Here is a 14558-nt window from a genome sequence, read left to right on the forward strand (position 1 = left end):
TCATTTTGCCTTTATTTACTAACACTTATCCTTCTTGCTTATTCAAAATCAGAAAAAGCATTCAATCAGGAAAGCCATTGGTGTCACAGAGCTGTTTCTCTTACGCCCTTCTCCAGAGCGGGATTGCAGTGGCTAATATTCTGAGAAGTAAAAGAAAATAAATTCTGAAACAAGTACCTGTATGTGGGAGTAGGATTTCCACGAGCTTGACAATTCAGAGATACCTTCTTCTCTTCAGAATCAGTTGGGAAAATCACATCATCTGGTTCTTGTACAAACACTGGCCCATAATCAACACTTTCTGTGGAAACAGAAGTGCCATAGTTTAGGAAGTCTGAATAAATGTAAATGTATTATAGCTTTTATAAAGTGAGATTAAAGCATGCAAAATTATGTTTGTTTTTGAGGTTCATATCAGATTACTTTAGATGCTATATTATAAATAAACAGTTAAAAAAAAAGATGCTGAAGAAATATTACTAAATTAACAATAAAATACATAGTATGATCTAAGTGTTCATCATGCCTTAAATATTTTGGCTTGCAGTCTAATGAGCAGTTCGAGAGAATTAAGCCAGCAAGAGGAGTTGACTCTGCATATAGAAAGCAAAACAAACAACAATTTTCCTGCTGCTTGCAGTAGCTTATCTCACAACGAACTAAGACACAGTTTTCCCTCTTTACGTCAAGAGTTGCTAAGAAAAATCACTTCTAAAATTAATGGTAGAAACTGGTGGTTACTACTAAATAATATGTAGCAAAATCTGACATTGCATTTTCCTCTACTGTCTTCTCTAATTTAGCATATATCTATATTTTCCTTTGAATTTACATTTCTAAACAAGAAAAGCTGGACAGACCCATAGAATACATCTATGATTCCAGTTCATTCATATTAGGAATTTTACTTCAGAAAAGTAAAAGTTTCCCAAACATGTTGGTCTGAAAAAACAAAATGCTCACTATTCACTAGGAGACTGTGGAAATATAATCAACTTAGACTTGCTCCAAACTCTTGAATGATTTAGTCCCATAATGCTCTTCAAATTTAGAGCACTACCCTAATTATTTGGTTGAGGGGAGATAATTACATTGTCTTACTACTTGCAATGAAACATACAGGAGCAGGGCTTTCTCTGTCAATTTTATGGTTTCTTATGTTCGCGTCATAAAAGCCCTCCAGTTGTACTGAGAAGAGGACGACACCTTAAGCAGTTTATAACCTCCGGATATATTTGTCTTCTCAATACAAGATTGAAGTAAGAAAGGTGTATCTAAAGAGTTTAGGGTTTGGTCATTGACTTATAAAAATTATTCACTGTATTGTTCTACTAAGTCCGCACAACTTACACCACATTATGGGTTCACAGTTCTGAGAACCGTGACCTTTCTCATACTGCTAATAGTTTCAGAAAGTTTGGGTGGACAGGAAAAGGTGCACGGGACTACAAGTTTTGGTACAGAGAAGAAAGTCTTGGAGTCTGAGAAAGGATGAGCAACATGGGAGAAATAAGTCATAGTATGCTAGTTCTGAGATGCAAATTTGTGTTTCTCAATTCTATTATTATCATATGGTGAAAAGATCACATGAAAACCCATTATACTACTCAACCTTCCTTTTTAATGGCTTTACACTTATTACACACTTAGTTTTTTGTCTTTATACACTGCTATTGAAATGTAGACTTTGAAAATACTTTTTTTTTCAGATATGTATGCTTCTACTGAAATAGATTCAAATAATTACCTTGTCAATTTGTAAAGACAGCAAATAAGAGTAGCAGCAATTTTTCTGTTCTGCATAATTTTCAAGTTTATTATCCCTTTTTGTAGGTCTATGTAAAGGAGGGTGGAATGCTGTTCTGCATATTTACATTACTTCTGTGTTTAGGTACATTACTTCAGTTGGGTGTATTGGCAGAAATATATTTTCTGGGACAGATATCTGCATTATTTAAAAAAACTCAACCACAATAAGTGATTTCTGATATGTGCTTATATTATTGGTTAAAATAACTCCAGTACTATGTTTTGAGCACTCCAGCTGAGGCTGTCACAGGGGCAATGGAATCAGCTGGCAAAACTTATTTTAAGAAAGGAAAATGCAGGTAAAAAAAACCATACGTATTTCTTATAATTTGGTTACCTGCTTCTTACATTGAACAAGAGAAAATACTGATGGCGGTAGGTGTAAATGATCAGAATGCTCATCAAGCTAGAGTCCAGTAAAACCAAGAATTAATTAGTGAATGCAAAAATAAATCAGGGCTTTAGATTTAGGTGTTATTCCATGCAGATTAGTAGGTGCATGAATAGGGAGTACATTAATGAAGATTAATGATTTTATCTGTACCTAGGAGTGACTTTGTAGATAAAATATAATGTCACAGTCTAGGACTGCTGGAAAGAAAAGAAAAAGATGCAATGCTAGGTAGGTGCTGGTGTCACTAGCAGTACAGGTGTTCTTTGTACCTGTACTACTTACAACAGTAATACTGAAATAGTGTTGCACTTTCCTTTTGGAAAAATAACCTGAACTCTTTAGATGGAAGCTGGCATTCTTAACGGTAGTGGCCAAATGGATACTTTTTCTATGTGGAATGAGAAGAAGTAGTTTTACTTCTGCCTGCAGTGAAGACAAAGGTATTAGAGAAAGTTCAGTGCATGCAAGTCGTGTTCCTAAAAGATGGAAAGATGTAGTTAGCTGCTTATCTGCATTTCAGATGGAGTGTGGAGCACCAGCACACATTATTTGGAGACTCAAAAGCAACATAATAATGAATGAAATGTTCATCAGTTTGTAGCTAAATTGACTAAAGGAATTCTTAGATAGATCATCTGCACTGCAACAGAACGATTGAAGAAAAGTATCTATTATGAAGAGACCAAAGCACTTGCTGAAAAGGCAAGACTATATGTTTATAAATTATTAGGCTTAATAAGTGGATGATTGAATAAAATGCAATGGGGTGTGATATGTGATATGCAAGAAAACATAACACATCGCCTAATGATACCATATTCATTTAATCTCCAGTGACAGACTTGAAACTGAAATTCTGAGTGTAGCCTCCTCTCTTTATTTTAAAAACAGTGAAGGAAACACATTGCAGATTCAAATATTTCATTTAAATATTTTAAAAAATATTTTAAAACTATTTTTTTCAAATTAAATTATAGGCTGGCTTATAATTAAAGAGAAAACTTTTTATTTCCTTATATATAATGCTAATAAAAGCTCAAATAAAATGAAGTCTTGTGAAGGCTTCAGTAGTTTTATCAATGATGGGCTCATAGTTTATATAGCACTTAATGTCCTGTCAAAGGTAACAGAAAGTCATGAACTCTTCCAAAATTGACCTGGAACACCACTGGAGGCTTACTGTGTTCTCTTTTCTATGTAGGGAGTTTAAAGCTATATAGAAACTGTGGGACTTGAGAACATTTTCCAGAAGCCAGAGCGCACACTGCTAATGTTGCTGTTTCATGGTGGGATGAGACTCAGGGATGCAGACCTCATTTCCCTTGCCCTAATACAGATAATGGAGGCAATGCCAGGTTGTGAGGCACACAGAGTCAAGTGTGAAGCTGCACATCTGCAAGACTAGTTAGACACGGAGCCAGGACTGAGGAGTGAATCAGACTGAATGGTGACCCCATGCTTGAAATCTCTGAAACTGAGCGATGAGAGCAGTCACCATAAATTTAAGTGATTAATCAATCTTCATAGAACAAATTAAAAAAACGAAAGTGTATATACATGGCACCACTCATAATACAAAGATTTTTAACGTTGCCAGATAAAAGTCTGAACTTTGAGGAGAAAGTATAATAGAGTTTTGGCTGTCTTCTGCCATCTTACCAATTTAGCAGCTGTTATTTTAAGAAACAATTACTTATTGGCAATTTCAACATTTCATATCAAAGAAGACATTTAAGGAACCATAACCTTAATTTATAATTTAAAACATTCAGTTCAGTGGTAAATGAATTGAGTTGATATTCAGCATTCAGATAAATGGCTTCAACTTTCTCCTGGAAATTCTGTAATCACCATACTGCTACACAGTTTTCAATTTGTCAATACTGTTTAACTTTGCTTCTTGAATAACACCATGTCTTCTTCATCTTATGTACTGCCTGTATTGTTTCTGAGGCAGACATGCCCCCTGAGAGAATAACGCACAGCCTAAATTGGGGAAAACATGTATCTAATAATCAGTACGGGATTTAATCAGCCTTCTGAGGAATAGGTAATTCTCATCTATCAGTGCTTTTAGAGGCTAGAGTTTTTGTGTAGGTGGCAATGAAGTTCAACATGTTGAAAAGTAGACATGGGTTAAAAGTTTGTTTTTCAATAACTTTGGCATCATTGCCAATCTTGGTGCATTACTTGATTCAGGAATTCTAAGCTGTATCTACATAAATAACAGCAGAAAATGCTTAGGAGTGTTGATGTCATTCTGCTTGAGGATTCCCGGTCTGAAGCTGGTGACCGAGTGAATTTCACCTGAATACAACTGCTAATTTCTTAATTTCTCTTCTAAGTTGTCCTGGTTTTATCTGGTACCGGGTTAGCTCTTCTTTTTAGCAGCTAGAAGAGCTCCGTGTTTTGGTTTTACTCAGAGGCTCGCTCTGAGAAGAATGCTGATAGCAAGTTGATGTTTGTGGTTGGACGTGAAACTCCAAGGACTTTTCAGTGTGCCGGAGTGCAGAAGCACAGCGGGATAAGGGGGGAGCATAGCTGGGACAAGGGAGACACGATTCCCCTTGTGATTTGTGGTGGAACTTAAGATTGAGGGCCAAACTGGCCAATTAGTATTCCATATCATGCAGCGTCATGCCCAGTATAAAGGTGAGGGTCAGCCGGACAGAACGGCTTTTGCGCTTTGGCTCTTTCGCTGCTTCTGTTCTTTTGCGCTTGCTGCGCTTATGCCCTATTGCCTTTTTTTCCCCCTCTCTCTCCCAGTACTCCCACTCTCAAAGTACTCTCTCTCTCTCTGCCCCTCTCTATTTCGGGGCCTCGCGTTTGTCCGGGATTGCAGCTTTGGGACGAGACGGGCTTCGCATACGAGGGGGTGGTGAACATCTGCACTGTGTATTAAATCATCTGTATTAAATTGTTCTTATCTCAACCCATGGGTTTCCCGTTTCGCCTTTAATTCTCTCCCTCATTCCTGGGGTGGGGGAGGGGAGTGACCGGCTGTGTGGGAGGGTCAGCCTAACCCGTGACATAAGTGTATTGCATCACTCATTAAACATATATTTAGACACCATCAAAAACCTAGACACAATTTCTTCAGCGCACAACATAACTGCATGTGGTTTAATATCTACAGTGATTGTTCATGTGTCCTTTTAGAAATTAGACTGCAGGACTGCTCATTTATTCTCAAGAATGCCAACATCAGGATTAATAATCTCTGATTATTAGTCCCAGGTTTAACCAACTGCATCAGTCTGCTCTTTCTGAGGAGTCTTCCTCGAAAAAATAATCTGTGGGTCTTACCACAGTTTGATCATGAACAGTTGTAGCAATATGTCCTTTGAGACCTTACACTAGTCTCATGAGTAACTAAGGTGAGGGTTAGATTTTTAGATGACAGTAGACATGGATGGTTGCCAAGGAAAAAGGAGAAAAAAGTGCGTGATTACAAAATCCACGTGAGCAACTTTACACATATGAACTATCCTACACAAGCAAACAGGCTCACATATGTGTTCAAATTTTTACAGGATTAGAAACACTAGCCATTTGAGAACCATATAGCAGAAGAGTTCGTAAACTAAAACGACCACCACTCACCCCCTATATCTAGAGAACATATAGTGTTACTGCAGTACATTACACACTGGGGCAGGTTACCCTTGGCTGGCTGCCAGGCACCCACCAGCCTCTCACTCACTTTCCCAGGGGAAAAAATAGGGTGAAGAAGCTCCTGGGTTGAGATAGAATCATAGAATCATAGAATCATAGAATGGTTAGGGTTGGAAGGGACCTCAAAGATCATCTAGTTCCAAGCCCCCTGCCATGGGCAGGGAAATCCTCCACTACACCAGGTTGCTCAAAGCCTCATCCAACCTGGCCTTGAACACCTTCAGAGATGGGGCATCCACAAGTTCTCTGGGCAAACTCTTCCAGTACCTCACCACCCTCAGAGTGAAAAATTTCTTCCTTAGATCTAATCGAAATCTGCCCTCTTTCAGTTTAAAGCCATTGCCCCTTGTCCTATCACCTTGTAAAAAGTCCCTCTCCAGCTTTCCTGTAGGCCCCCTTTAAGCACTGGAAGGCTGCAATAAGATCACCCCAGAGCCTTCTCTTCTCCAGGCTGAACAGCCCCAACTCTCTCAGCCTGTCTTCATAGCAGAGGTGCTCCAGCCCTCAGATCATCTTTTTGGCCCTCGTCTGGACTCGCTGCTTGTCCTTCTTGTGTTGGGGACTCCAGAGCTGGACACAATATTCCAGGTGGGGTTTCACGAGAGCAGAGTAGAGGGGCAGAACCACCTCCCTCGACCTGCTGGCCACACTACTTTTGATGCAGCCCAGGATATGGTTGGCTTTCTGGGCTGCCAGCGCACATTGCTGGCTCATGTTGAGCTTCTCATCCACCAGCATTCCCAAGTCCTTTTCTTCCATGCTGCTCTCTCAAAGACAGGGAGATCCCTTACAAGTTACTGTCATGGGCAAAACATACTCAACTTGGGAAAATTTATCTCTAGTTAAAATAGACTTGGGTAGTGAGAAACAAAGACAAAAATTAAAGCAACACCTTTCTCCAGCTCCATCATCTTTTTCCAGGCTCAACTCCTCCTCCACCCTGACTCCTGCCAGCCATAGAGCTACCATGTATGAAACAGGATCTACAGGAGGTCTCTGAGGTGGCCTCTTGGGAGGAGGACAGAGAGGAGGGCAGAGAGGGCAGGGAGAAGGACAGGGAGGCAGCGCAGTGCTGCTGTGCCCAGGCAAGAGACAGGGGGTGCCCATGGGGCAACAGATGGTGGCTGCTCCTACTTTGTCTTCCAGAGACAGAGGCTCACACAAGGACAGGACCAGACCATGGCACACTCCTGTCCTCCGCCACATACCCAGAGGAATTCAGTTCCACCTACAAGGATGCTGACACGGAGTTAAGGCACCAAGAGTCTGGCAGAGCCCCGGGCAGGGGTTGCCCATGGTGAGCGCCGGTGGCTGCCCCTTTGTTTGTTGATATCACCCTGCCTTTTGGAGCCTGGACAGGGACAGGACCTGACCATGGCGCACTCCCGTCCCCTCCCTCTGCAGCCACTCAGCCAGAGATTTCTGCAGCTTTGGACACAGTCATTGACCTAAGGACAAGGAAGCACACGCAGCCCCAGTCTACACCGCACCATGGTCCCACAGGCAGCCAGAGGCTCCCAATAGCCATGGATGAAGGGAGCTCTGCACCATCCACCCTTTCTGTCTGAAACTAACCTTGAAATAAAATGTTCTGATTGATGAGCCATTAGCTCATTCTTCTGTATATGTGCTATATATATATACACACATATTTTTTATACACATATATGTCTTCTAATCTCTTCAGGGATCCAAAAGCATCAAGTTTCTTTGCACTGATGTTTTAGCTAACTGTGACCCATCCTCTTAAACAGGACAGTCCTGCATGAGTGTGCATTGGAGGATTTGACCTCCACACTTTATTTTTTCTTTCTAACTTTAGCAAGAGCATAAAAGGAGATGAATATTTAACATAGGTATTAAGTATATGTATATTTCAATTTACTATTTTAATTTCTCAAGGGAAATATTTCTGTTCCTCACACGGGCTTTTATTAAAACAACCAGTTTTCTGTATCTTATTTAAGTGCTAAGAGACCCGTGATTTAGCACATGTGTCTTGGGATTACAGGTATGCATTGCAACCAAACAATGTATCAGCTAGTTTATGATCCCTTTACAAATTTTAAGTTGCCGTTTTCAAGCTAGGCAATGAAAAGCACTAAGCACTCTCATTAGGATTTAATATTTAAACTGATATTGCCCAGAAAGGCAAGGATATGGAAATCATTCCAAATACTAGTAAAATCCTTCTTTTAAAATTCTTGAATATTCTTGAGAGCAGTACTTGAATATTCTTTGAATTCCAAAGTTGTCCCTGCAGCACATTTGCACTTACAAAACACTGGAGTATATGACTTTTAGTAAAAAAGTATTTAAATCCTCACAGGAATGGAAACTGGAATCTGTGTATCCTTCACCTCAGACAAGTAGCCAAAATGTGGTTTTGCTCTCTTACATACAGAGACACTTTCATTCTCTCCCTCAATTACTGATGAAAAGAAATCAGGTGTTCTTTAGTTCTTTGTGCTGATCAATGCAAATACTATGCGAACAAACTGCAGATGAGAATAAAGTTTCCCGTCCTTTCAATTCTGTAGTAACTGAAATAGTGTCATTCTTCAACGCTGAGCTTTCTTGCTGCCATCCTTGATATAATTCCAGGTCAATAAATACACCATGAAAAAGAATGAATTCCTGGAACCTTGGAAACACCGAGGTAGGCAGGAAGGAATTATGACCCTGTTCAAAGACCTGCATTGAAGCTGCATTGGCAATATTATTTTTAGTGTCTGATAATTCTGTGTGCTGTACTTTTAAAGAGTAAAGGAAATAATGTTCTTTTAAAGGTTTTTTTAATATTTTTAAAATATAATAGTCTGCAGAAGGAGAAGCTGTAGCAAATTCTACCCTGCACTGGTCGTTTGCATCAAATATCATTAGTATAGTTTGACCACTGTATGCAACATTACAGTGTCATTCAAGCTATATGACTGGTGCTATCTTCTCAGTGTGAGGTACTGGTGGAAGGAAACACAGAGCTCTTCTCGCTCTGGTATTTTTCACCCAGCAGACAAGGCATCTGAGGGGACATGCTCAGGAAGCGTATGAATATGGGGGAAGGAGGTATTCCTTCAGATATTCTCCATTTTGTGTGCTCCCATCCCTTCAGGAGGACTTTTTTACTGCAGGTGACACTGGCAAATGGCTTTGCTAATCCCTCTGAAGGTGGGCTAGAGACACGTTCAGACAAGCCATCTGTTTTCAGCTGTTACTCTGTCACATTGATAAAACTGGTCTAAATGGCAGTTGGAAAAAGGGTGATGGCAATTCTCCTTTAAAAGCAGAGTAACTGCAAAGTTTAAAACCCACAAGTTTTTACAAGACCAGGAAAACAATGTTTTCTTATCTCTCTACTTTTTTTTTTTTTTGCCCATTTTTCAAAGGCTTGTTGAACTCATGCAGAGATGGAAGAATTTTCTAAAGAAAAGTTACAAGATCCTGTGAAATCAGAACTTCTAAAGTAGCCTAAAAGGAGGAGTCATTAACAGATCTTTGATCTTAAAATACACATTGGAGTCTGTATACAGACCCTATCCAGAAAAGTACCTACTTGGCATATCATAGACCAAACCATATCCCGGTGATCTGTCAGTCCTGGGTACTGTGTTCAGGATTCATTAAGAAAGCTGCAGGAGTTGTTGATAAGGCTATATGTGTTGCCAAAATGTGCATATCATCAGAATTTATTAAAATACAACAACAGTGTTTCATTTCAAATCGGTCCTACAAAGTGAAAGACACTTTTTGGTAAAGGTGGATCAGATTTCAGTGCTATTAATTATCAAACTCGCTTTTGAATTTCTTTCTTTCCTGTTTTCTTTTCAGTTTCTGCTTCTTGTATACACTTGACATGATGACTCTGAAAGATCTTCTGATTAACCTTTGTTACCATGGAAACAGTTTAACCGGTTCAGTATATTCAGAAAATATTTTAGATGTATAAATAATCACTCAGCTTTCAAAGAAAACATATTGCTTTCTTCAACTAAAAGCTAAAAACCCTCTTTTTTTCAGCCTAAGCACTGAAAAAATTTATTAACTTCAGTGCTAATATTGATTTTACAAGTAGGTTCTATAATATAACCTTTCACTTAACACCTATGAAATAAAGAATAAATATCCATTTTAATATCTCTATAATCTGTCAAAATATAAAATTTAATTTAATATATGAATAAATAAAAAGCCCACTAATTCATCACAGCAAAATATGTTTCACTGATTAAATCTGTGTGTACAGATTTTAACATTAACAAAGGTGGCTGTAATTTACAAAAATTATTGTGCCTATATAAAAGCAGACACACACACACTTATATATATGTATGTATATTTATACACGCATTTATAAAACATTTAATCCTAAAACTACATTTCAGTTAACTTAAAAGTCAAGAGACTTTGAGGATATTTTCCTTTTGACAGGTAAATCCAGGCAGATACACATGCCCTGAGGTATGTACATTGATTCTAGTATGCTGCATGCTGGAACAGTGTACGGTACATGCATGATTGAGTTTACACTGCAAAGGAGATATAAAATTATTTTCTCATATTTTCAGATATATCTTTTCTGAAGCAGATATGTTTGTTTGCTTATTAGGCAAGATAGGACAAGTTTTTCCCGGTACTTGAAAATGCTTTCTTTGCTCTGTGGCCTGAAACAAACATCTGTTTTAAACTTAGTTTATAATATCTAAACTGCATGCCACATTAATCAATATTGCCCAAAGTTTCTTAGCAATGAAAAAATTTTTAGTAGTTTGTGTCTTTAATTCAGCTCGCTAAAAGCTGAATCTAGCAGATGATGTAGAATCAGGAATATTCATTCAACAAAAATTAGATTTGAATTTTACAGATCCTGAGGTTCATTGATTCAACACTTTCAGTTGTGAACTGGATCCTGTTCTTTATTTTCTTCTAAAAGACATCAAACTAAAGATGAAAGGATAAAAAGAGTTTTATTCAAGGTTAAGTTCAATTATCTTTACTATAGCATTTCCAAAAGTTTTTGGAACAGTAACAAAGTAGAAGAGTTTGCAGTTTTATGATTCTTCAAGAGTATTTCACGAATAATTCTCACTTTCTATGCACATTCTTTAGTCATGACTTCACACATTGATACATAGCTTGAAGAGGACTGTATTGCCTTAACTGTATGTTTGTACTAAGTAATTCCACATAGTTTAAATTCAACAACGAGCTACAGCATAATAAATCTTTCAATTTGAGATATGAGGAAATGCACGCTGAATTGAGAGTCCAAATAAAATGGCATAAAGACAGTACAAGAGGATCTTTATTAAAAGCGATGTCAGGCCCCTGAGCATGTCTGCTGGCAAATCAGTTAAGAAGTTGCTTGAGAACCTGTACACTTCAGCAGCTAATAAAAGTATTTTGTTTTTTCCTATGGCAAACCTGGGTCCTGAGTGCATGTCACATATTAGATGTTTGAATTATGCAAGTACTCAGTCGTAAAATATGTTTCCTCCCCTCTTATTAATGTTGTCTCACTTCTAGCAGTGGTCACTCATGAACCTACATGAGCACAGGATTCTATAGCACTTCCTTATTTAGGAGGCCCTGGCTAATAAACGTGATCATTTAACTCTATCCTATCACTTATCACATTTCAGTTATAAGAAGATAACTAAAACATCTTTCCTTCAAGAGCTCTAAAAACTGGAAAAAAAAAAAACAACCTTGAGGCCAAATAAAAATCAAGAAATTTACTAATTTAAATAAGTGGAATGCCAGATGATTGACATAGTGAACTTATTTCTGGTTTCTAATTATCAAAGAAATTATCTCAAACATAAAGTTATTAATAGAATTGAAAGAGGTTTAGAAAACAAGTTACATTCAGCTGCCATAGCAGATGTGTTCTTGCCCTCTTGGATGATGCAGGATAGTCTACCCAGTCTCCTGCCACAGAGCTCTCAATCATGCCACACCAGAAGTAGGTCTGTCTTTTCTAAGTCCTGTTTCATACCTGTGCTTGTGCCATGGAGATGCTTCAGATAATCAAGGGCTTTTAAAATATTACTCAGGTGCCTCAGATGTACCTGTTTCTGCAACTGTCTAAGCAGCTGGATTTACAAAGACCTGTTAGTGGTGGAGTAACTCTCCTAGGACTGTTTTATGCAGTCCTTGGAAGAAAGCATTGAAGTCAAGTGCTCTGTTCACTGGGGCTTATGAGTTACGGCCCTTTTAAAATTTTGTCTTCAGTCAGTGGTTCTTTACTTCCTGCTGAGAAATAGAAGAAGCTGAGCTGTAGAGTTGGAATGTGGCCCTATGTTTTGAGAAGATTCATGATTGCTGACCTATATCAGGTATGATCTCAATATACCTCCTGGAAATGCCAAAGATTTAGGTAGTGGAATATGTACCCTGGGGATCCCCATCCCATATCTCATTTTCTTAGAATGAGACAGGGATAAAATTTTCTCAGCCCTCTCAAAGTAAGGATTTAAGCATAGAAGTCAAACTTCGCATCAAATTTAAACACAGTAAGCTGTCTTTTTGCTAGCTGGTTGGTTTTTTTTTTTTTCCTAAGAAAATACAATGGAAAAATCAGGGTCAATCAGGGAGAAGATGCTTTATAGTTCCAGCTTGTTCTATATTATTCATAAAGTCTATATTCTTTTGCCTTGCAGCTACCAACTTCTTCTCCTTTAGTCTTTAGACATTCATGCTGTTGAACACCAGGATAATACACTTTGGTTCTAATTCTGAACTTTGATTTTCACCTGCACACATCAGGTTGCCGGGGAGGAGTTATCAGTGTCTGGTGCATGGGCAATAACTGAAATTTAATGTAGTCACTGCTTACAAAGAGTATTGCAAAAGAAGGACAAATGTAGAAACCTGCCGCAGTACCAGAAATGCTATCAAACACAATTTATCTGCTTGTGTGATTCAAACTCTTTTTGTTCTAAATCAAGCTTCATTCAGGGAACATATTCATGTTTCTATATAAGTCATTTCTGTTCACAAAAACATGCATACACCACTGGCTTTTAATATCTGCAAGATTCTTTCTAGGGAAAAAAAAAAAAAAAGACTTTACTGAGAGAAGCAGTAATCCTGTAATCACAGTCATTATACTACATGGATGATGTTGAACTGTGAGGTATTAACCATGATTCTTTCCTCTGTTACTTCCTTAGACTGTTATAATTAAATATCCTCTAACATCTTCCTCCCTCCCTCTCACTTCCTTCCTCCTTTTCTTTCTGTTTTTCTTTCTACCTTTCTTTGAACATAATTCAGACAAATATTATCATTAAAGAAATTATATCAGACATGTGGCTTCTTTAAACATAACCAGGTATGAGAATATGCATATTGTTACTATAAATGATTGCTTTTAAAGGTAAATGGTGCCATATCACACTGCCATGTCTATGACAGAGTTGACTACACCAAGTAGGTAATTTAGAGAAAAAGTACTTTTATAAGATTTACTATTCATGTTTAATTTGCATTATTATCATTCATGATTAAATTAGAAAAATTCCAAAGAGAAAAAAATATGTAAAAGAGGGACTGATATTTTATGGCTCTGCTTTTCAAATAAATAGACATTAGTTGAGTAAATTAAATTGTGCTGTAATGGAATTTCAAAGTACTAGTTTGCTATTTTCATGTAGAAAAAAATGTATAAAACTACTCTGCATAGGAATATTTAAGAAAGAATGTTTTAACTGGTGACTTTAAGGCTAATCTTAATCTTAATACTTGAGAAAAGATGGTGGGGAGGTAGGGGAGGGGCTCTTTACATTAGTGATGGGTGATAGAACAAGAGGAAATGGGCATAAGCTTAGTCAGGGGAGATTCAGGTTGGATGTTAGGAAGTATTTCTTCTCTGAAAGGGTTGTCAGCCACTGGAATAAGCTGCCCAGGGAGGTGGTTGAGTCCCCATCCCTGGATGTGTTTAAGAATAGGGTGGATGAGCTACTTGAGGATATGGTTTAATGGGGATTAGAGATGGTTGGACTCGATGATCTCTAAGGTCTTTTCCAACCTAGAAATCTATGAATCTTAAAAATCTGAAGGGAAAAATGCCCATTTCTACTTTGTGATTTTTAATAAAATTGAAAATTATGCCTGAAGTAAGCTGACAAAAATGTACTCCCTCTGAAAAATGTTTCAGAATATTCAGAAAGGGAAACTAAACTTACCATCATGTTTGAAGGCCTCTGAAAAGTGGTAGAGATTTGTTGGGGAATGATAGTGTGCAGCTCCTCTCCAGCCTGGTGAAGATACACTTCCTAATGAAGGACTGCTTAATCGTGGTCTGTTCTTTGAATTAAAGGAGGTTAAAGATGAACTACCAGATTTGATTCTTAGGATAGCAGCATATGAAGTGGGGAGACCAGGAACAGCTTCTGAATATTCTGAAAAAATCAAGAAGTAAACATTGAATAAAGATAAAACCTATCACTTTTCAAAATAATATTTAGTTATGCAGTAGAAAAGTAGAAAAGTTTTATCTGTAAAAGGAGTGTCAGACACTTCTCAGACTCCACAAGGCACTCAGCTTCTAGACAGAACTGGGTAGCAGCATAGAACTCTAAGACAGAAAATTCCTCTGCAGTTTCAACACAATAAAATAATCACTTGGTTATTAAATTTCTTACTTATGGTCATATATATTCTCAATATTTTTAACTCT

General features: G+C 37.8%; 1 protein-coding gene across 2 annotated transcripts in view; it reads right to left on the reverse strand.

Annotated features, from left to right (window-relative positions):
• The window catches only part of CNTN5 (contactin 5), a 272212-nt gene extending 257934 nt beyond the window's left edge, over window positions 1-14278 (reverse strand). Inside the window, exons 1-2 of one of the 2 annotated variants that reach the window (XM_086613912.1) lie at window positions 14065-14278; window positions 178-301 (exon numbers count right to left, since the gene is read on the reverse strand). Coding sequence is in view for 1 of the 2 variants with exons in the window: in XM_086613903.1 (XP_086470029.1) it covers window positions 178-301; window positions 2740-2794 (179 nt within the window). In the remaining variant the exon portion in view is untranslated. Of the gene's footprint in view, window positions 1-177; window positions 302-2739; window positions 2795-14064 lie in introns of those variants that run through there. The other variant, XM_086613903.1, reaches the window with a different exon arrangement.
• Window positions 14279-14558: the final 280 nt, after the last annotated feature.

The sequence above is a fragment of the Tauraco erythrolophus genome, chromosome 1 (genome assembly GCF_009769465.1).
Source record: "Tauraco erythrolophus isolate bTauEry1 chromosome 1, bTauEry1.pri, whole genome shotgun sequence".
Lineage (NCBI taxonomy): Eukaryota > Metazoa > Chordata > Aves > Musophagiformes > Musophagidae > Tauraco > Tauraco erythrolophus.